The 22,981-nt window shown below is 33.0% G+C and overlaps 2 protein-coding genes across 2 annotated transcripts; both read left to right on the top strand.

Annotated features, from left to right (window-relative positions):
• Positions 1-1,460: 1,460 nt before the first annotated feature.
• Positions 1,461-17,752, top strand: LOC111703664 (uncharacterized). Its single transcript, XM_023475684.1, has 8 exons — positions 1,461-1,540; positions 2,509-2,585; positions 2,899-3,094; positions 5,571-5,771; positions 7,339-11,962; positions 14,890-14,986; positions 15,399-15,456; positions 16,192-17,752. Exons 2-8 carry the CDS (start codon positions 2,527-2,529, stop codon positions 16,399-16,401), a joined length of 5,445 nt encoding a protein of 1,814 aa, XP_023331452.1. The 5' UTR covers positions 1,461-1,540; positions 2,509-2,526; the 3' UTR covers positions 16,402-17,752.
• A 3,610-nt stretch (positions 17,753-21,362) lies between these two features.
• LOC111703655 (solute carrier family 35 member F6) lies at positions 21,363-22,780 on the top strand (the record flags this gene model as incomplete). Its single annotated transcript, XM_023475673.1, is given in 2 exon segments — positions 21,363-21,495; positions 22,669-22,780. Coding segments are annotated over 2 exon segments (189 nt in total), but the record flags the coding sequence as incomplete, so codon positions are not given.
• Between the last annotated feature and the right edge of the window lie 201 nt (positions 22,781-22,981).

Below are 22,981 nucleotides of genomic sequence, written 5' to 3'. Positions count from 1 at the left end.
GACAGCTGAAAAATCTTCGGCTCGACTTAAGGAGTTAGGCCCAATGAAAATAAAACCGACCTAGTTTGGTTTAAGTGGAGAAGAAGGCTCAATATTGCGTCTTGTTCTCATAAAAACCCGGAATGCGCCAATTCTTACCATGAAAATCCGCCAAATAGAATATTAAACCGGTTTTTAACCTCAACTGCAGCTTGAATCCGAAAGCTCAAGCCGTGAATAAGGCCCAACGACAGCTTAGGCTTGAATCGTATTTTCATGAATTTTTTAAATCCCCGACTCTGACATGGTTGCCCAGGAAACATTTAAACTGACTTGTTAAACCTTAAGTCTAACTAAATGATACATGGTGGGGGTTGAAAAATGTTTATTGGTTAAAACTTGTTACGGAATATATAGGAGCGTTTTTACTTTCTGTGGGGGGATTTAGGGAGCTTCTCAACTGCTGGAATTGATGAGTCTTCAGAACACGGAGCAGTCTGGAGCAGAACGGTAGAATGCTGCTTCTGTAGGGAACTGCTTTAAGCTGTAGGTGTAGATGAACCTTTAGAGCTGTCTGGAGCAGAACTGTAGAAGGCTGCTTCTGTAGGGAGCTGCTTTAAGCTGTAGGTGTAGATGAACCTTTAGAGCTGTCTGGAGCAGAACCGTAGAAGGCTGCTTCTGTAGGGAACTGCCTTAAGCTGTAGGTGTAGATGCACTTTCTGGTCCAGGACTTGGTCCGAAAATGATAATTCTATTCTGATTTTAGAATATCTACAAAATCCCCTTTTGATGGTAGAGTTGGTTTAGAACTCCGGAGCTGCTGGAAGATTAGCTACAACTGATAATATCATCTTTCCAAGATTTCAACGTTAGGTTTAAGGCGTAACATTAACCTTGAGTCTATACTTAAAAATACACAGTGCTCACAGGATGTTCACAAAAAATACAAGCATATAAATACATTTTAACTATTCATAAAAGCACAAATATCAATTCTTAAAGAATCTGTTACATTCGTTTGTGAATTTTACAAAAAAAGGAGTTTTAGTTTATGTAAACACCCAGCAGAGTTCCCATATACAGAAATAATTGATTCCAACCATGATCTGACATTCTTTGTTAAAAATATGCACTTTGAACTCCGTTACAGACTATATTTGGTCCTATGGCGAAGATGTCGAGTATGTCGAAATCAAAATGTTTGCAGGGAGACCTTTAATATTTAAAACAATGAATTCTGTTTGATCCAACGAACAAAGTATAAAATATCAAAGATTGGCACAATTAGGTAGGAAAAATATAGGGATTAGGAAATTAGAGTTTGCATGGCAAGTGTTCGGTTATTTCAAGGATTAAAATAAGGAGCAATTAAAAAAAAACTGGAATCAGTGAAGGGCTCAATCAAATCAAAAGAACCAAAAATTGATCAAATCTGGATACAACTTCTACCTTCGACAGATTTTATTTATTGTTTTTTTTTCAGATTAATCATGTAACTTGCTGTGGTGTAACTTCCAAAACCAGTTTCCGCTGGTTTTCCTGGGCTATCAACACTTCTCAGGTACAGCGTTTATTTACATTCTCCCGGAAATTGCAGTACACTTTTAACGAGAAGAAATAAATATGTACTTAGGAATATTTACTAGAGTGGGTCGATTTTGTAGTTTAGGGCCTTTGAGATATACCTGGGCAAAAAAATTCACAAATAAAAAATTCGAAAAAATAATGTTAGCAGTTTTAAGGAGATTATAGGTAAAAATTCGCAAGTAGGACCGAAAAAAAAATTCGTGAAAATATATCGATAGGAATATCAAAAGTTTTCGATGCAAACACCAGTTTTTGTTGTTGTCTCAAATTGGTTTAATAATTAAAGAATCCCATTTATTGAAATAAACTTTTCTAAATTCAGTGTTATTAGACGGATATTTTGATACCCTTATGAAATTATCTTAAAGATTTTTTTCGTCTCAAAAGTGCATGTTTTGATCTATTTAAAAAAGAATAGCTTTTAGCTCGCAATTAAATTTTTTTTATATAAACCCAAGCTAATATATGCTACAGAAATCCCGGTGTTTTTAATTGCAAAAATAATAATTAAGTTACTGTAAAAAATAATAAACAAAGTTCTAATAAATATTTTTTAAATTCTGTAAATTCATTTCGACTTTATTTCAAATGAAATTTCTAAATTTAGAATTCCACTTATTTTTTTATAATTGGTTTAATCTATCCTACTTCTCTGATTTTAACAAAACAAAAATATTTTTGTTTTAATTAAAAATCCACCATCTTTTTTAGCAGAGACAAATACGAAGAAACTGTGCAAAATGCAGCTGAATCTATTATAACTTTATCAAATTAAACTGCTTGCTAAAGCGACTTAATATTAAAAAAACTTTTCAATCCCCCCCCCCCCCCCCCCCATTAGATATGTGCAGGAATTGTTTTCTCATGTTGAAATAAAAATGAAATAGCAAAATTAAATTAAATCAAAGTAAAATTTTAAAAGATGAATATATTTTGTTTAAGGCGAAGTATGCTTAAAGTATGAGTGATGAACCACCAAAAAACAGTCGAGATAGATTCCTTAGTAGTCTCACAACCAGGTATAGATAGATAGATAGATAGATAGATAGATAGATAGACAGATAGATAGATAGATAGATAGATAGATAGATAGATAGATAGATAGATAGATAGATAGATAGATAGATAGATAGATAGATAGATATATAGATAGATAGATAGATATATAGATAGATAGATCGATAGATAGATAGAAAGATAGATACATAGATAGATAGATAGATAGATAGATAGATATTCCTTTTAAAAAATGAAGTCCTACAAGTTTGTCTAAATTAATATTTTTAAAAGAAAATCATGAAATACTTCAACTGATCTTATTTCTATATTTAGTGTCTCCGATCATGATGATCAAGATTCAAAGGATCGGCGAAAATCCAGCGATGTTCTTTCCAACGTCGAAGAGGAAGAGATGGAAGAGGAGGTCATTGTTTACGGCGAGGATGTCAATGACCCTTCTATTGAACTCCTGGATCCCCCAGACATAGTGGTCGAGGAACTCCCACAGAAAGAGATTATTTTAACTCAGGAATTAGTTGGTTATTTTTTTATATTCAGTGAAATCAGTGAAAGAGAAATCATTGATCAGAACCTAAAATTATTTCTCATCCAACCTAATATTTTAGGATCCAGCTCATGAACTTAAAATTAAAGTTGTGTTAATTTATTTATCTATGGTTAATTTCTTATTTTTTGCTATTATTTACGCAGAAATCTGATAGGTAAATCAAATATTAGATGGTTTTTACAGATCTTTTAAAAGTGGAAACTTAAAATTAAAGTTTTTTCAAAACAGTTTTGTTGTACGTTGCCATTTGGAGATCTTTCAAAATCTATTTTATTAATTTCTTTTACCTTTTATTGTCGGATAATAATGAAACTTGTTGTTTTATTTATCAAACAGATGATTGAAAATTTGGTGAATGAATTGTTGTCGGCATTCTGCTGAGTAGTAAAATGTGTTTCTAAAGAAAACTGCTGACACTAAAAACATGGCTCAACCAGGCAAGAAAATTTTGGTTGAAATATTTTTTCAGAAAAAGTGCTGGTCCTTGCAATATAATCACATTTACATTAGTTAAGTATAACAAATTTTACTTGAAACCAAACTACTGAAAATAAAGTCGGTTGGTTCTACATTTGATTTTTGATATCCCGGTGTATTCCCTGGTATCCCTGGTATCCCTGGTATCCCTGTGGGAATTCTTTAAATACAGTTATTTTGTTCCCTTTCAACACACACTTAGTAATACAGGGATACAGGGACACAGGGCTACAGGGATACAGGGATACAGGGATACAGGGATACAGGGATACAGGGATACAGGGATACAGGGATACAGGGATACAACAACGGTTATATCAATACAGGGATACAGGGATACAAGGATACCACAACAGTTTATCAATACAGAGATAAAGGCTTTAAACATTAGAGTACTTAGACATGAAAGAATCAAGCAAAGAAAGTTCTAGAACTTCAGAGAATAATCTTAGTTAAAAGTTCTTTGCAACCATTCTCAGTCCAGAAATTTGCATAAATAGTGGGGAAACTATTCTCATATTTTTCAAACTAAATGTTCTTGAAAAGACAGAAAATAGAAAATTCTAAAAATATTAGAAAGGAACAGAAAACTAACCACAATTTCTAATCGTCTAATCTCTTTATCTGTGTAAATTTCAAACCATAGAACCTGTTTCACAGTTTATGTTTTAAATATTAAAGGTTTACACCATCTGGTGTATATAGGAATTAGACAATTAGAGTTTGTTACGCGTGTTTTATTACTTTGCTTTATACAGGGTTTACCCACAAAGGATGAAACCAGATTCGAATTTATACTGTTTATTTTCCTTTATTTATGATTCTGTGCAACTGTAAACTGGTTTCTTTCTATGACAAGTCATTTAATAGGTCATTTAATAGGTCATTTAATAGGTCATTTAATAGGTCATTTAAAGGCCACATTCAGGACAGAAGACTTAATTTAATCTTGGAGAGTTTGGGGTCGTCTTTACAGTCCCATCCACAGGTTTTTTTTACCTCTAACTTCTAAGCACCTAATGATTGAAGCAATTGATGCCCATCTATTCATGTGGGACCTGGCAAAGCTAACATTGAGGTTTGCGGGTTAAAATAAAAAATGTTTGCTAAAAAATAGAGTTGATTACCTCGTTCATATTCTAATTTTCCATTACTTTTACCCTGTAAACTAAAATTACAACTAAAGTCCGTGTATACTAAAATTACAACTAAAGTCCCCGTTTAATAAAATTACAACTAAAGTCCCTGTAAACTAAAATTACAACTAAAGTCCCCGTTTACTAAAATTACAACTAAAGTCCGTGTAAACTAAAATTACAACTAAAGTCCATGCAAACAACAATTACAACTAAATTCCCTGTTTACTAAAATTACAACTAAAGTCCCTGTAAACAACAATTACAACTAAAGTCCCTGTTTACTAAAATTACAACTAAAGTCCGTGTAAACGAATATTACAACTAAAGTCCCTGTTACTAAAATTACAACTAAAGTCCGTGTAAACTAAAATTACAACTAAAGTCCCTGTAAACTAAAATTACAATAAAGTCCCTGTAAACAACAATTACAACTAAAGTCCCTGTAAACTAAAATTATGCCAAAATTCATTTACAAATAATTCCTTTAAACCCCACCATTTTGCGTCGCGTGAAATTGCTCTTTAAAGGGAGAGGCCGACTAGACATGGCAGTTAAGCTGAAAGTGCAGTGTAGTAGGGAAAAACTAAATACAAATTATTGTAAAAAACCTTTCTTCTGCACTGACGGACACAATTGGTGAAATATTACAAACGTATTTAAGCTCTATTTGAAACATGCACACCGTTAAAATGTCTCATTGGAATCAAAGGAATCTTAAAGTTTTTTTCTAAAATACTGAACTTTCAGCTCACCTACCATGCCTTGCCGGTCTCTCTCTTTAATGGCGCATGCTCCCCTCTTGATAAACCAATTAAATACAGATTGTGGACAAGGATCCTGGAAGAATGAGATCGGCGCCACCTAAACCAAAATGTCTGATCCTTCCGACACCACGTGTTGTAAATGTGAACAGTAAGAAGCAGTCCTCTGTAGACGAAGTATCGAATGATCTCAAGTATCATCGATCTTTACTCTTCGATCAGTGTGAGAAGCAAGAACGACGAATAAAAGCCTTTATCCAGGGAAGTTTTATCGAATAGATTGTCCTGAGCTGAATTCTTTAGAATTGGATACCTTTTAATCCTGGTTGCTTAATCTGAATATTCAATGTGGACACTTTTATTTTCCTCTTTAATCCACTCTATTTTTGCGCGCGCAAAAATTCAAATCTCCAAGCTTCTTATTGGCTGTTTTGTATACGCAACTCTTATTGGTTGAATTTCAAACACAATTTCCTGGATATAACCATAGGATTAAAATAATCTTAAGATTAAGAAAAGCAGGAGATCAAGCATTGATCTTGATATCCTCAATTCTAAAGTTTTCAGCTCAGACATCGGAACTCTTTGCGTGGATATCATTAATTTTGAGCTCGATATTCACTGCAGGCACTTTCAAAGTTGAGAATCAACGCTTGAATCCTCAATTAAAGTTATCCCACGGGGTTTATAAAACATAACTTATAATTTACATTATAAACAAATAAAAATACCCCCGGGATTGAACGAAGATTATCAGAGGTCTAATTGGAAAGTTTATTGTGTTATAAAGCATTTTTCTCTGGTTTTGTTTATCAAGTGATCAAAGGTAATTTAAGTAAGAACTTTTGTACTTTTTATCTCGGGACCAAACATTGATTTCCATCTTGCAGTGTCCGAATTTAATTAATTTGAGCCGTGTCGTAAATCCGCCAAAAACCGGTTTCAATTGAGCGCCAGCTTAAATCTTGAAATATTGAATACAATTTTAAGTGAAACCAACCATATTTGAGCCGCAGCTTAAATTTAAGCCGCCACTCAAATTCTTTAAATTCGGCCTCAGATTAATTCATTTTTCTTGAATTTCCTGTTTTGGTCCTACTCTGCAGGGATAACAAAATGATAGGATCAAGCAGTGATACTCAAATTTAAAAATGCTCAAATTGTAAAAAGAGATCAATCGTTCATGATTATAGATACTTCATACAAACGTTCTGACCTCGAAACACTGGCGTTTAACTCTCATTTTCTAAACCTCATATTTTTTCAGCCTTATGATTTCTGATAGTTCAAATTTTTACAGTCATAGTTTGAAGGTCTACACCAGTAGGCTGCTAAGCTATAGAGATACAAAAAAATTACCATTGACAACTTGACAACAAGTTCTGAGATCCTTTTAGCATTTTAGTATTCCTGTTCTTCTTTAGATATACAAAGAACTTATCAAATTTTAAATGTTTGATTAAAAAAAAGGAAATCAAGTCAAATTAATCAGATTCCTTCCACTTCCCAAACTTAAAATGAATAATACTAAGTCATGTCTGGAGAAATGTCTTATAGCTTGTAGACAGTATGATTCTATATTCGCTTGGCATTTTTATTTTTTGCAATAATACTTTTTTTTACAGAGTAACCCACAAAAGATGAGACTTTAATGATGACATGGATCTCTTTGAGTTTACCCATATGAAGGTTGATTTTGGAAATTGGCATTGCTAGATTGCAATGCTAGAGTAACCATTAGAGTACTTATAAAGTCTCATCCTTTGTGGGTGGCCCTGTAATGTAAATAGCACAAGATAGAAGAATTTTAATAAAACAAATTATTTAGGATGCAAAAGCTGAGAACTTGTCAGTGCAAGGAGATATTAAGTTTGAAAAAGTTGTCAAATTTAACAAGAAGTTGAGAAAATTTAAACCGGTCCACGACCGAAACATGATTTTATGCCAAGAGTCTCTTCGTGAAACAAGTCAGGATGAAGAGTCCCCTCAACAAAAATCCAAGAGATTAACATTTGAAACAAATGTTGAAAAAATCAACAAAGGGGAACTAGCCAAATCTTCCAGAAAGGGATCTAATGTATCCAACATAGGTGTTATTTGTGACCCAGTTCCTGGTATAAAAATAGAAACAACATTTCCCGTGGAATCTGACACCCCGATACAGTGCACAACAGAGAAAATACTTGTCGAGCATATTAACCCTGTTTCTAAGAAAAATGAGGAATGCAAAAGTACAACCAAGGTTATAACAACTTTCCCCACTAATACGGACAAAGTTTTAACCTCCAACTTGAATTCAATTAAGAGTAAGGAACCTCATCAAACTCAGTCTACTAGAAAAGAACCAAGTTTTAGAAGTAAAAAAGAGCCTAAAAAGAATACCAGTATGAAAAGTGATCCATCAAGCGTTTCCACACAAAATACTTCAACTGCTGAGTTTAAGTATAGAAATGTAAAGCATAAAACTGACCATGAACCCGTGATACCCTTTGTTGCAAAAGTTGGCAATTCAAATTCTGATATCCCGGATGAATCACGAAACCAGGAAAACAATAGAAGAAAAAGTTCTGAAGTTAATTTGAACTCCACTCAACAAGTGGAACCAGATACAGAGAGAATACCAGCACACTATGGAACAATACCACGTTCTAACTTTAGATCCAAACTGCAGGATTTGTCCCCAAATCAAGAAAATAAAAGAAGAAAAAGTGCTGAATTGATTGCAAATGTGACTGAACAAAAGGAACCTCAAATACCTCGAGGTGTTCCAACAACAACTGAAATACCTTCACAAGCTAATTCTAGGTTTGATTTTCATGATAAAGATTATAGTAGAAGGAATGATGGTGAAGATAAATGCAACTCAGCAAAGCATAGAGCTGTGACAGACTCAAAATTCGACACTTCACTACTAGCTATGTTCTCAACCAAAGATGCTCCATTTGTTGATGAATATGGTAGAAGAAAAAGCAATAACATAAACATAGATTCTATAATACCAAAAAAAAGTGAAGAATTTATTGTAACACCAGATGATCATTCTAATAATCAATCAGCAAAGAATGAACTTATGAGAAGAAAAAGCACAGAAGTTATCAATTCCTCTACTAAACAGCTTGAAATTCAAGAAATAGGAACAAAATTTGGAACCCTGCCAAGAGTGTCCAAAGAGGAGAGTGCCAAAAAAGAAGAATCTTTATTAGAAAAGTATTATAAAAACAAAGAAATAAGTAGACTTCAAAATATTAAAACTGCTGATAAGGAAGATGATACCAGTGCTGAAGTTGGGAAGGAGAGTAGGACATGCAAACTGGAAGTTTCAACTTTAATCGGAAATTATTCAAAACCTGAATTGCCGGGTGGAAGTAAAAATTCCAAAGACCTAGTTAATGAAAAAAGAAGTTTACACGACTATGAACAAAAAGATTATAGTAAATCAAACCTTTATGGTTCTCCTAAAAGTATTAATGAAAATATTAAGGCTGAAAAATCAACACCATTATTCTCAATTGAAAAATATGACAGTAATGTTGGGAAAGAAAAGTTGGAACCCATCAATATAAATCATGACAAACCTTATGAACCAAAACAAAAACAGTATGAAGAAAAGCATGAAACTTTTAAACAAAGTTTTCCTAACTCAAGCGAGACAACCCTGAAATATGAAGCATACAGATATTCAAACCATTTATCGAATAAAAATGAAATTAAACACAAGCAAGATCTTTCTGAAAAAAATGAAATATTTTCATATAAATATGAAAATCCATTCAAGACAAAGCAGACTGATAACTTAAATACTGATATATCTACTTCCCCCAGAAGTGAGTTTTCCTGTAAAGAGTTGAAGGATTGTTCAGTAAAATTGAAAGTGGAAACTTTAAAGAATTTCTCAAACAACAAAGAAAATGAAATTGCCTCAAAGGAAACAATTACATCAGAATTCTTACCTCAAAAGTATGAAACATCCGTATCACCAGAAGAAAGATTTACCAAATCTGTAGAAGAAACTCCCATATTTAAGTCAGGGTTTCTTTTGAACAAAAAGGATTCTAAACACAGATCAGAAATATTTAGTCCCGGATTTCTATTGGACAAAAATTCCCCTGCTGTTAAAAATGAGGATAATTTGAATAAAAAGGAGTCAAAGTACTCAAGAAACATTGATGATAGTAAGAAAGGGGATGTTTCCGCCATACGAGATATTTTTGAGAAATCATTAAATCAGACAGATCAATTTAGAGATAATATCAAAGAAACCAAAACACATGGAAACTATGAAAACAATAATTACATTTCATCAAAATCTCCCACTTCAAAAGAGACTTCCAATGTTAAGAATGAATTGAATGAGATTTCTAAGCAAAAAAGTGAAATAGAGAACAAACTGAAAAAATTAAGTAATGATAATTTGAAAAGACTGCTTCAGATTTCCCCTTCTCCAGAAGAGTTCACAATGACAGATAAATTGTTTAAAAATGAAAACTTTGCTGAGTTGGATAATGAAATTCTCATTCCGGCAGAATCAAACCTTCAAACCCAGTCTGAAATAATTTTCAACTCAATTTATAACATCAACAATGTAAATAGGGAAGGTAATCAAGATGATAACAAAGTCCCGTCTTCAAGAAAGAAGAGTAATGACTCTATAGTTTCTAATAGTAGCAACATATCATGTAGATACAGGCATAGAAGCGGGCCTGCATCCCCTGAAGACACATCTTTATACAGTGATAAGTCTACGGAAAGTGAAGAGGAAAAGTGGCGACCAAGAAGAAAAAGCGGTCCGTCTCAATTGAAACCAGTTTTGCGAAATGTATATGAAGCTATTCCTCTTTCTTCAATTAAGAAAAGTGTTACATTTTCTACTCCGAAACTGTCTTCAATAGACAGTGAAACATTGGGCAGTGAAATTGTAAAAAGATTTGAGAGAAGAAACACAATGGAAACAATTCCTTTGCAAAAGAGTTCTGAATCATTAAAGAAGGTCAATGTGGAGGAGAAGGTGCCCCTGAAAAATATTGAAAAGGGCAGATTCAAAATTAGTATTGAAAAGGATGATCCTGTTGTGAAAAATTTCAAAAAAGATGATGAATCTACTTATGACACTAAAAATGAATTAGAGGAAATCAACAAACAAAAAGTAGAAATAGAAAACAAATTAAAAGAGATGAATGACAAGAATCTACAACGATTACTTCACATGTCTCCGTCTCCTGAAACTCTACCTGAGACGGAAAAGATGAGCAATGAACTATATCCAGAACCAAATTTAAGACCATTAATCCTTACCTCAATTCCTTACAATTATACAGATTCCATGGGAGAGACTCCATCTGGTACTATCAATCCAGCTCTCAGAGTTAACAGGGGACATGTTAGACCAAGAATGGGTAGACCAAGATCACCATATCCTCCTCTAATGGTGAGAGGAAAGTTTATGATGAACCCAAGATCCCAACCCCCCTTCATGCAAGGCCAAATGAGGATGAGCCCTCCATTAAGACCAATGCCAATGCATTTATTTCAGAGTCCAAGTCCTACAACAGGTCTGATAAGAATTACCCCTAGGCATCTCCCACCATCTTATAGAATGAACAGACCAAGACTAATGACACCGTCTCCAATACATCAAAGATTCCCACATCCTCGCATGTCTCCAATGATGTCTCCAACACCAAGATCTCCCTTAAGAACATTAAGGTGCTCAGGACACTTTTCACCTATACGACCGCCTAACTTTAAACCTATGTACTATTTGGGAGGGCCACCATCTCCAAGGCCCCTACGACCTCCACTGAGAGCTCCATCCTTTCCATCTGTTCGTCATCAAATTCCTGGAAGCCAGAGAATGCCCATTGCACAAAATAATGATGCTCTTTGGAACGAAGACTCTACTGGTAGCCAATTTCACAAACCCATTCAGAAAGTAAGACCGATAAAATCATCTAATGGAGAGCCTCTAAGGGCAGATATTAGAGACATAAAACATGTAACAGTTCAGCCGAATGAAAAGATCATTCAAGTGAGAGGATATGGAACTGTTAAAATAAAAACACCTGAAATGGCTACAATTACTTGCTCAGACCTTTTAACTGCCTACCGTCTCAGTCAAAACCTTACTGGGTCCCGCCCTTATACATATGACCCAAAAGAGACTTTAGATGCTCACAGAAGACTGGCCATTAATAGTAGAAAAATATTTGAAAAACTTTCTTCTCCGCGCAAGGAAAAGAAAGGTCCGTATGAACCAAATCGCGAGATTTTAAGACTTTTTAGAAGTGACCAAAGGGGAAGAGAAAAAGTAGCCATGGAAAATGAGGAACTTCTATACAAGCATAAATCTTCCAATGAGCGACAAGGAGAATTCTTTAGTCCTAAAAATGCTGATGTGCTAGAACAGTTCCAGGCCACACATGAATACATCAGAAAGCTGTATATCCATAGTAAAAGTGAGTAGGAATTTGATAAAATACAGTTAAGGCCCTTTTTATCCAAGCATAGGTTTAATAGTTCAGTACAATTCCCGACGGTACCCTTGGAACCTTTATCAAATCAATAATGTTGAACATATTGTCGCTTTTCTTGGGTTAAAAGTGTTTAATTATGACAATTCATAATTCCTCTATGCTTTCCTGCACTAGAAATATCACTTTTGTAGAGAAACCAGAATTGAAATGATCAGTTTTCAAAATTATAAACATTAATATCATTGTTTTACTTGATCAGACAAAGCTTTAACATACCGTTGTGAATCGGGCATTGTCATCTTTGCATGGAGGGTCACTTGAAATTACGCTTACAATCCCTTAAACCTTATCTACAAGAATAGTTTGTATGTTTGATAGTGTGCTGTCATGCAAGAAGAATATATCTAGGATTCTTTATAACCGCCAATATATCTATATTATATAGATAATAACAATATATTATTAGTAAAAATATCTTTTTATAAAATACAAATAAGCGTTATTTCAAGTGACCCTCTAGGCAAAGATGACAAGTATGAATTAGATTTTTTTTGTATATAATTTTGAAAACTGATTATTCTCAATTGTGGTTTCTCTACAAAAATGAATTGCGCATTTCTACTGCAAGGAAAACATAAGAATCAAACTCTTTTCAAGTTAGAAAAACGAAATATTTTCAATATTATTGATCATATAAAGGCTTTTTGAATGAAGAGTTGCTTAAGATTACGCTTTCAATCACATCTAAACGTTGAGGAATGAATTGAAAAAGTTTTATCGTGTCTAGTCCTACGAGGGAGGGAAGGCAACCTCCCCCAAACAGTCTTCCGAGAAGGACCTTTCATGTTTGTAAATGTTTACTTAAAACGGGACTAATTTGGTTATTTAAGCATGGAAGTCGATCTATAGTATCCTTAACATTTGCATTATATTTTTTTACAATCAAAGTTCGGGGAGGAAATAGCTTTGTTTTTATAGATTTTTTTTAACAACAAATCTTGGAATGGCTGGCACTTTTTTATGAATAACTTTTAGTAATAAGTAGATATAAAAAAGATTTCTTCATAAAATATTGTTTCTAAAAACATATCTGTTTGTTAATTTTCTTTGTAGTTATTCGAGATATTTAAAGAAAACAAAACTCTGTTATAACCTAACTATTGCCGCCTTTTTTTACAAGAGCTACAGATTTGAAATACATATAGATCGAAAGATAATTACATTTTCTTTAATTTGAGAATCGTTAAAAGTTCCTTTTCTCATTGTTTAATGCATTATTTTGCAGGTAAATTAATTTAATATAAATAACACGTTTTCGTTTGCAAAACGAATTTCTGTAAGTTTACGCGTTTACGTAAATTTCTTTACTTACAAGTTCAAGGGATTTGAAGCTGTACAAAATTTCAAACATGGAATTAAGAAACATCATGTTCCGAACGTTGAACGAGGTTCGGAAGCAGTATGGGGATTCAGCGCAATGCCGCAAATCAAAATGAAAGACAAACACAATATCAAACAAAATCTACAAAGTTTAAATTTTACCAGCCCGAACTTTGATTTAAAAAAAAAATATTATGCAAGTGTTAAGGATACTACCAAATTAGTCCCGTTTTAAGTAGACATTGACGATTATAAATGGAAGATCCTTCACGGAAGACTGTTTTGGGGAGGTTCGGAAGCCCTCTTGGGACGCGCACTGCCGCAAATAGGTAAAATGAGGTTCGGAAGCTGTGCGGGGGAGGTTGCCTTCCCTTCTACCTCTACCCTAACTCTAGGGAAAATCAATGATTGATGACCTTTTTCTTTTCTTTTGTTAATTTATTCTGATCAGGTTCTATTTTCTACATATATACATACATTTATACAAAACATATATTTATATTGTATTCATCCATCTTTACTTACAGACTTCTTTATTGATGCATCGTTACACAGGGGGATTCAGAGTTTGGTGAACTTCGAGGGAAATAATCTCCAAACAAATGTGTTTCAATCTTAATTTCCAAAACTTATGGCCGGGATTGTTTGAAATTTTATTTAAGAAAACGATGTTTCTATAAACATCAATTAATCAAATAATTCAATCTACTATATATATTTGATTGCATTTTTTGAGAAACATGTTCCTGATATTAATTTTTTAATACAGCACTCTCATTTCAACTACAATGTCCAGTCACTCCGTTAAAAAAAGTGTTCAGTATGTTTATTTGGATTCGTGACTGTCCTAAAACTATTAATATTATTCAATCCCATCTTCTTTTTAAACTTTTAATTGTTGCTGAATCTTTCAGCATTTTCTCTTCGATAAAATAAGAAAAACAAATTTTGCGGATTTGCATTTTTTTCGTGGATTTTCAAAATTTGCAAAAATTCAAATTTTTTAGAGAGAATTCTGAGCATTTATAAACCTTTCCTGTGATTTGGGCCTGATCGGTTCAGCCGTTTTACATTTATTGGATCAAACAAACAGACAGACAAGCAATATAAAGATAATAAATTGTAAAGATTCTCAGGCGTGAGTTCTCCAGACTAGAAATTATCTGATTAAATCTTTATTCTAATTTCTTTATATCTTTACAGTTCAGTGTACACTGTACACGTACAAAACATGATTATACTCAAGGTTATAATGCAAGGAAAATTAATTGCAGTTGCGTATACTCTGCGTACATATTGAATATATATATATATATATATTTCCAGCAGTATAATTCCCCCTGGTGACGAATTCTATATATTTCAGGCAGTATAATTCCCTCTGGTGACGAATCATAAATATGAAGGCAGTATAATTCCCCCTGGTGACGAACCATATATATTTCAGGCAGTATAATTCCCTCTGGTGACGAATTATATATATTTCAGGCAGTATAATTCCCTCTGGTGACGAGTTATATATATTTCAGGCAGTATAATACCCCCTGGTGACGAATTTAATGATGTTCACGAAAGAGTTAAATATTTTTGTGGAGTGACCAATGAGGAGCTACTTGAAAAATTAAGGTATGAAGACGACTACATCTAAATTCAAACAAATCAATCATTCAGTTTACATTCAGTTTTGTATAACTTTCTTAGGAAAATTTATTTGTAATACAGGGTTACTCACTAAGGATGAGACTGTAAAGACGACCTAAAACGCTTAAAGTATGATGATTCTAGGATTAAATTAAGTCTTCTGTCTTGAATAAAGTCTTTTGATAGCTTATTCAATGATTTAGCAAAGAAAGAAACAAGTTTACGGTTGCTGCGGGGAATCCACAGTAATTCCGTACAGTCGTCTCTGAAATCTCATCCTTTGTGGGTAACCCTGTATTTCACACAATCTTTCCTTATTTAAAAATAACTTTTATGAGTTATTATGTTAAACTGCATTCTGCATAAATATATTAAATTGATTTTAAAACATTTTTAGGAATGTAGAAGAAAGAGTCAGAAATACTGAATGGTTTAGTAGAGTTAACGATACCAAGGTATACAATGGTTTAGTAGAGTTAACGATACCAAGGTATACAATGGTTTAGTAGAGTGAATGATACAAAGGTATACAATGGTTTAGCAGAGTTAATGATACCAAGGTATACGATGGTTTAGCAGAGCTAATGATACCAAGGTATAAAATGGTTTAGCAGAGTTAATGATACCAAGGTATAAAATGGTATAGTAGAGTTAATGATACCAAGGTATAAAATGGTTTAGTAGAGTTAATGATACCAAGGTATAAAATGGTTTAGTAGAGTTAACGATACCAAGGTATAAAATGGTTTAGTAGAGTTAATGATACCAAGGTATGAAATGGTTTAGTAGAGTTAATGATACCAAGGTATAAAATGGTTTAGTAGAGTTAACGATACCAAGGTGTAAAATGGTTTAGCTGAGTTAAAGATACCAAGGTATAAAATGGTATAGTAGAGTTAATGATACCAAGGTATAAAATGGTCTAGTAGAGTCAATGATACCAAGGTATAAAATGGTTTAGTAGAGTTAACGATACCAAGGTAATAAGTAATAATACTATTAATAGTAATGTTAATCATACATCAATAATAATAATAATAAATATAGTAATAATAATAATAATAATATAACAATGATAATAATAAAAATAATAATGATAATGATAAAGATATTGTTGATGATGATCATGAGCATGATCATGATGATGATCATGATAATGATCATGAAGATGATGATAATAATATCTTTAGGAACGGATGGCAAGCTTGTACAACGAGAACAAGGAGTTCCTGGAGAAGTTCAAGGCCCAGCAAGAGAAGAAGGTTAACGACCTGCTGGAGGAGAACAAGGAGCTCATCAACACAATGAAGGAGAAAGTTAACACCATCGACAAGAACGTGAAGCAAAACTTGAGTAACCTCGATCAAATGGTGGAGGCTGCTGTCATAGAGGTCATCTAATAATCTAATCACCAGCCTCTAAATCCACAGTCAAAGTTTAGAGGTCATATAGTCCTCCATACTCCACAGCCTCTGTTAAAAATTCTTCATACAGATTGTATGTATTGCTACAGAGTTATATATATAACTCACTTCTTAGGAATAGGGGTCTTAATCCATAAGAGACAGTATAAGCTTATCTAATGTTCTTTGGTGCAAAGCTCTTGTAATCCTTTAGTGACATTGAGTTAATTAATTGAGGATATTTAATCCTCTATTGGCATTGAGGATATTTAATCCTCTATTGGCATTGAGGATATTTAATCCTCTATTGGAATTGAGGATATTTAATCCTCTATTGGCATTGAGGATGTTTAATCCTCTATTGGCATTGAGGATATTTAATCCTCTATTGGCATTGCGGATATTTAATCCTCTATTGGCATTGAGGATATTTAATCCTCTATTGGCATTGAGGATATTTAATCCTCTATTGGCATTGAGGATATTTAATCCTCTATTGGCATTGCGGATATTTAATCCTCTATTGGCATTGAGGATGTTTAATCCTCTATTGGAATTTAGGATGTTTAATCCTCTATTGGCATTGAGGATATTTAATCCTCTGTTGGAATTTAGGATGTTTAATCCTCTATTGGCATTGGGGATATTTGATCCTCTTTTGGCAATGAGGAAATTTTTTCGATTCTCTTGTGACATCATTTTACCCTGACATAAAAACATCATCAGTATTATTGTATATTATCAACTTCATGTTTATGATGATCACTTTGTCAGTGAGCCTTCACTTTCGAACCCGTTTTCCCGATTTAAGTGTAGATTTTTTAAACGATTTAGAAGGATGAAATTTGAGCTGAGGAGATTAAAAACAAAAACAAAAAAACATAGTTTTTGAGCATTATGCAACATATTTAAAGAAAAGCTGGATTAACTGTAACCAGAACTTATCCAAATAAGGAATTTCGATAATATATAATATAAGGAAAAAAAATTAGAGATGTCAACGTTTTAAAGTATAAAGATCAATGCATTTAATAAATTTGCAGACTAAAAATGAATAGAAACGTTACGTAATTTATGTTTACTATATAATTGAACTGACAAAAATCACGATTAGAAAATCCAAGTTTGAAAAGATTGTTTCAACAAGCCAAATATTGAAAAATAAAATCTATTTCTGCAATAAAATATTTAGAACTTTTTAAAACTTTTTTCATTTTTAAAGTTAAGTTTGAACTGAAAGTTTTCCCGCTCGCAGTATACGCATTAGTATTTGTGTGGAGAAATTATACATATTATTAACATGTTTATATTTATATGTTATTAGAGCATGCAAATTATATGTTTTAAAATTCAGTATTAAGAAACTGAGTTCTTTCCACAAACTCAAAATTTCCAATTTCTATATCTTTGTAACCCAGTCTCGTGGACCTTTAATATTTCCAACTATGATTTCTGTTATGTCTAATTTTAGGAGTTTGAAATATCAAAGGTTACGTCATTATATTGCAAAGATATAGGGATTACACAATTTGAGTTTGTGACAAAAAATCAATTTTTTTGGTTCAGATTTTTTTTTTAAAGAAAAGTATGCAGCTCAATATAGTTGAAATCGTAGTTACATATATTAAAGGGACTGTATGCGTAATTTGCAGTGACCCTCCAGATGGCATTTTCTGAATCACAAGGGTATCTTTGATATCTGTATCTAATCAATAAAAAATACAGAAACCAAAATAGAAAATAATCAGTTTTCAAAAATACAAACATTAATAACTAATCTATATATTTCAATGGTACTGTTGTGAATCTTTGCATGGAAGGTCACTTGAAATTACGCTTACAGTCCCTTTAAATCGAATATTTAAATAGAATTATATAGTTTTAGAAAGAGTTGACTGTAAATTCATTCTGTTAAATGTTTCGAGCAAAAGACAGCGCTTTTAAAACTTATTGTTAAAGCTCTAATCTATTCTCTTCTATGCAATGATTTAAATATACACAAAGTATATAAATAGATATATCTTTAAATGAATAAAAATTAAATTTATAAACTTGTTTATTTATTGTCAAGAGAATTTGCTTTTATTTTATTAAAGGGAGTGTTCGCGAAAAAATAAGGGGGTATAGACTTACGGTGAAAAATAAGCGCTTTTGATCGCTACTAATCTTACTTCTATCTGTCCATTCAGAGTCGAAAAATAATCGATGATTATTGGTTGTAATATCTGAATAATTTGTTTGGAATTAAATTTATTTTTTACGATCCGAGTTGAATGTTGCAACTTTCCGAATTTGTCTGCACGCTACGTTCTTCGGTATAAGTCGTTTTTAACAATTTTCTCCTTCTAGACGCAACAAATAGAAACAAGATTAGTAGCGATCAAAAGCGATTATTTTTCGCCGTAATCCTTTACTCCCTTTCATTTTTCACGAATACTCCCTTTAAATGAATTTTAATTCCAATTTTAAGTAACTTCTATTTACAAAATGGACATGACCGATTCTCTTGAACCCTAAATATTATCAATATTGTGGAGGATAACGTCGTTTTTCTAGTTTTGAAAAGTGTTTATTTCTGATAATTTCTCCATTGTACCTGGAGCAAATAAAGAAACCACAAATGAAAACAATCAGTTAACTAAAACAAATATATGTGAATTGATCAGACAAAGCTTTGAAGGGAGTGTTCGCGAAAAATGAAAGGGGGTATAGGCTTCCGGCGAAAAATAATCGCTGTTGATCGCTACTAATCTTACTTCTATCACTGTGCATTGTGTCTGTATCGGAATAGTTTGTTTTAGCATAAAAAATCCTTCAAAAATATCGTGAGCGACCTTGTATACTATAAATACTTAAAATATAAAAAACAAAAAAATATAAAATGGCAAATTCGAAAATATTAGGTGAAAATGGGTTTCAGAGCTTTTTTAATCTGCAGATTAATTTAATCTTAATCTTTAACTGATATCCAGGAAAGGATCTGAAATTCAACCGATCAGAGTGTCGTGTGCAAAAAACAGAATCAATCAATAAAACGCCGGGAAATGCAATTTTCTAATTTTATTGCACTCTTATTGGTCGAAAATCAAAAGTAGACACAGTGGATATCGAGATTAAACAATCGGGATTAAGGGTACCCTGATCCAATAAAAAAGTTACAAGTTGGAAATCTTGTGGATTTCGAGATCAATGCTTGATCTATCATAGATCTATAGATAGCAAGGTAATTTTACCCAGTCAGGGGTTGAAGGAAGCTTTGATCAAGGAATAAATAACAGAAATAAAGAGATTAAGCACAAATCCTCAAATTCAAAGTACCTGCAGTGGATATCGAGATCAAGGGATCGGGATTATGAGTATCCAACACAAAGGATCGGGATTATAAGTATCCAGCACAAAGGATCGGGATTATGAGTATCCAACACAAAGGATCGAGATAATGAGTATCCAGCACAAAGGATCAAGATAATGAGTATCCAACACAAAGGATCGGGATAATGAGTATCCAGCCCAAAGGATCGAGATAATGAGTATCCAACACAAAGGATCGGGATAATGAGTATCCAACACAAAGGATCGGGATTATGAGTATCCAACACAAAGGATCGGGCTTATGAGTATCCAACACAAAGGATCGGGATTATGAGTTTCCAACACAAAGGATCGGGATAATGAGTATCCAACACAAAGGATCGGGATTATGAGTATCCAACACAAAGGATCGGGATTATGAGTATCCAACACAAAGGATCGGGATTATGAGTATTAATATTTGTTTTAGAAGATAACGAGCTATCTGATAGACAACAGAAAGGTCATCAATTTATCAATAAAAGAGAAGGCTTCAAAAAAATTTTTTTTATAAAAAAGTATCCGAAGTAAAAGAATAAAAGTGATTTTTATGCCTTTAAAAAACCCACAAGAGAAGGAAGGGGGGGGCAGGCTATACGATTTTTAATAAATTGACACAAAAACATCCTGTCTGGATGTTATCTTTCTAACAGCGTAGATTTTTAAAAGTACTTTAGATTTAAGATTTATTTTGCATTCAAACAACAATCTTCAGTTCCTGAATACTGTTTATTTAAAGAGAAATGTTTGACAACATTTTTACAAAAGACATGAAAAAAATTATTTATTTAATCGCCAAATTAAAGAAAAATTTTAACTAAAAATAATTTTTTTGCATCTTAATTATCTAAATTAATTAGTGTATTTTGTCTTCTCTTTAACGTTTTAACACATTTCTTGTTTAAAGGCACAATTATTTATTTTTTATCGAGAGTTAATTAGTTTACATTGTAAATTTTTATTAATACATTTTTTCTTTGGTTTCCAATCATATTTGAACAAAATTGGATCAAAATTCAGTCTTTTTACTTTTCAACCCTGACATCACTGCAAATTAGACAGATTATTTGACATTACTGGTACAACTTTGTGACCTTTTAGCTCCTCTAGTCTTGATTTTAAACACAAGTAGGAGAGACCAAAATTTAGAAATGTCAAATATACTGTTCTTCTCAAAAGCTTTAATAAAAGAAGTTATGATTGAAAACTTAGAGGACTTCAATCCAACTTATAATTTACTTTAGTTCATTGTAATGTGACATTTTTTTCAAAATATTTTTATAGGATCTTGCTCTTAACATCCTCTGGGGTTTTGCCATCTGATTCAGTTAATTCTGTTTATTTTGAGTTTTACCATTTTGTGTGTTTTTTCAGTAACACCCTTTCCCACATCAATGGCATTAAAAGTTATGCCGGATTAAAACAAAAAGAACATTTTAAATTGATAGAATTATTTTTTTAATTCACACATTTAAAAAAATACCTATGAAACTTAATTTTTACATGATTTGTGAACTTGAATTTATTTGATTATTGTATACGAGTGTTTGGGCTTCACAACCATTTTACGCAGAACTGGAACGAAAATAGTTTATTAAACTTCTCTCCCCTGACATTGTTGTCAATTTTCAGGCGTTTTAGATAGACGTCGATTCGAGGCAGGATGAGTTGGTCTACTTTCCAGATAGTTATTGTGGTGGGAATGGTGGCGACAGGAACTTTAAATACTATCTCGGCAGGGTAATATTATCTTTACCGTCGTCTTCATTTGGCGCCATTTAAACTTTAAATAGCGTTCATGACGTTCATGACGTACATGCCGTAATATTTTTAGCTAGTTTTCTTTTATCGATTTCTTATTAAAACATCCGGAATATTATAAAGAGTAAAGGGAATTAAAAAAAGCAGCAACATTTGCAGGAATTTAGTGCCCATATACTTTTACAGGTTCCAGCCAGAGGGCTAGAACTTAGCTACCTGGCTGTGTGTATTAGCCTGAGTGTACGATTAAGATAGCTTACTGATATAGGATATTAAGAGATTATGGCCTATTCTGGCTGGAACATAGATACCTGGCTGTGTGTATTAACCTGAGTGTACGATTAAGACAGCTTACTGATATAGGATGTTAAAAGATTATGGCCTATTCTGGCTGGAACATAGATACCTGGCTGTGTGTATTAGCCTGAGTGTACGATTAAGACAGCTTACTGATATAGGATATTAAGAGATTATGGCCTATTCTGGCTGGAACATAGATACCTGGCTGTGTGTATTAGCCTGAGTGTACGATTAAGATAGCTTACTGATATAGGATATTAAGAGAGTATGGCCTATTCATACAGTACAAACATCAAATATACAGTACGCTTTCAGAGTACAATTGTATGGGGAGGTTTTGTATCTTAATTAAATTTTACATAGTTTTGACAGAACCTTTAATGAACCATGAAGTATTGCCAAAGTCGGCTTAAGGTGGGGGAGGGGGCGGAAGAGGGACGCCTACTTTCTAAAAAGATTAAAAATTTTGCTTTCCTGTGGCCCCACTTAATTACTCAAAATAAATATTTTTATAAAACTTTAAATCTTGGGATCACTTATCCCCGTCTGCCCCCAGCTGGTCATGGTTAAGACACAAAAATTCCCTGTAAAAATTTCCAGGAGGGAGGGGATTTTTTACCCGTATAACTTCCTCTCCGCACCCGATAAATACATATCTGAAATGCGCCCCCCCCCCCTCCCTAAACTTTAAAGTCTTCTTCTCCCTTCCATCCAGTTCAGAATTTTGCTTGCATTTTAGTGCTAAAGCCTTTAAAAAATATTCTATTTTTAAAGGAACCATTGTAAATCAAGCATGGCCATCTTTGAAAGTGGGTTAATTAATATTCCGCTTACAGTCCCTTTATTTTTAAGGTTCCAGCAAAGAGCAGAAGGGGTTGGGAAGGATTTTCCGTTAAACTTCAACAAAGATTCCTATGCATGGATGAACGGAACTAAAAAAACATTTGATCACCCCTACCTCCAGGTATTTAAGGTGTACAGAAGAGGGCTTATAATTCCATAGATTAATTAACATTAACAGATAGAACACTAAAAGTTAAGCGCATGCAGTGTTGAATTAAAAGACAGAGAAAGAGCAAGCCCATAATTCCCTTGGGCTTCTTCCTTAGGGTTATTCTGAATGAAAACCCCCTAAAGTATTCTATCTGTATTGTTATTAATCTAT

Source organism: Eurytemora carolleeae, unplaced genomic scaffold (genome assembly GCF_000591075.1).
Source record: "Eurytemora carolleeae unplaced genomic scaffold, Eaff_2.0 scaffold567, whole genome shotgun sequence".
NCBI classification, from domain to species: Eukaryota; Metazoa; Arthropoda; class Copepoda; order Calanoida; family Temoridae; genus Eurytemora; species Eurytemora carolleeae.
This window is presented reverse-complemented; position numbering and strand designations above follow the sequence as displayed.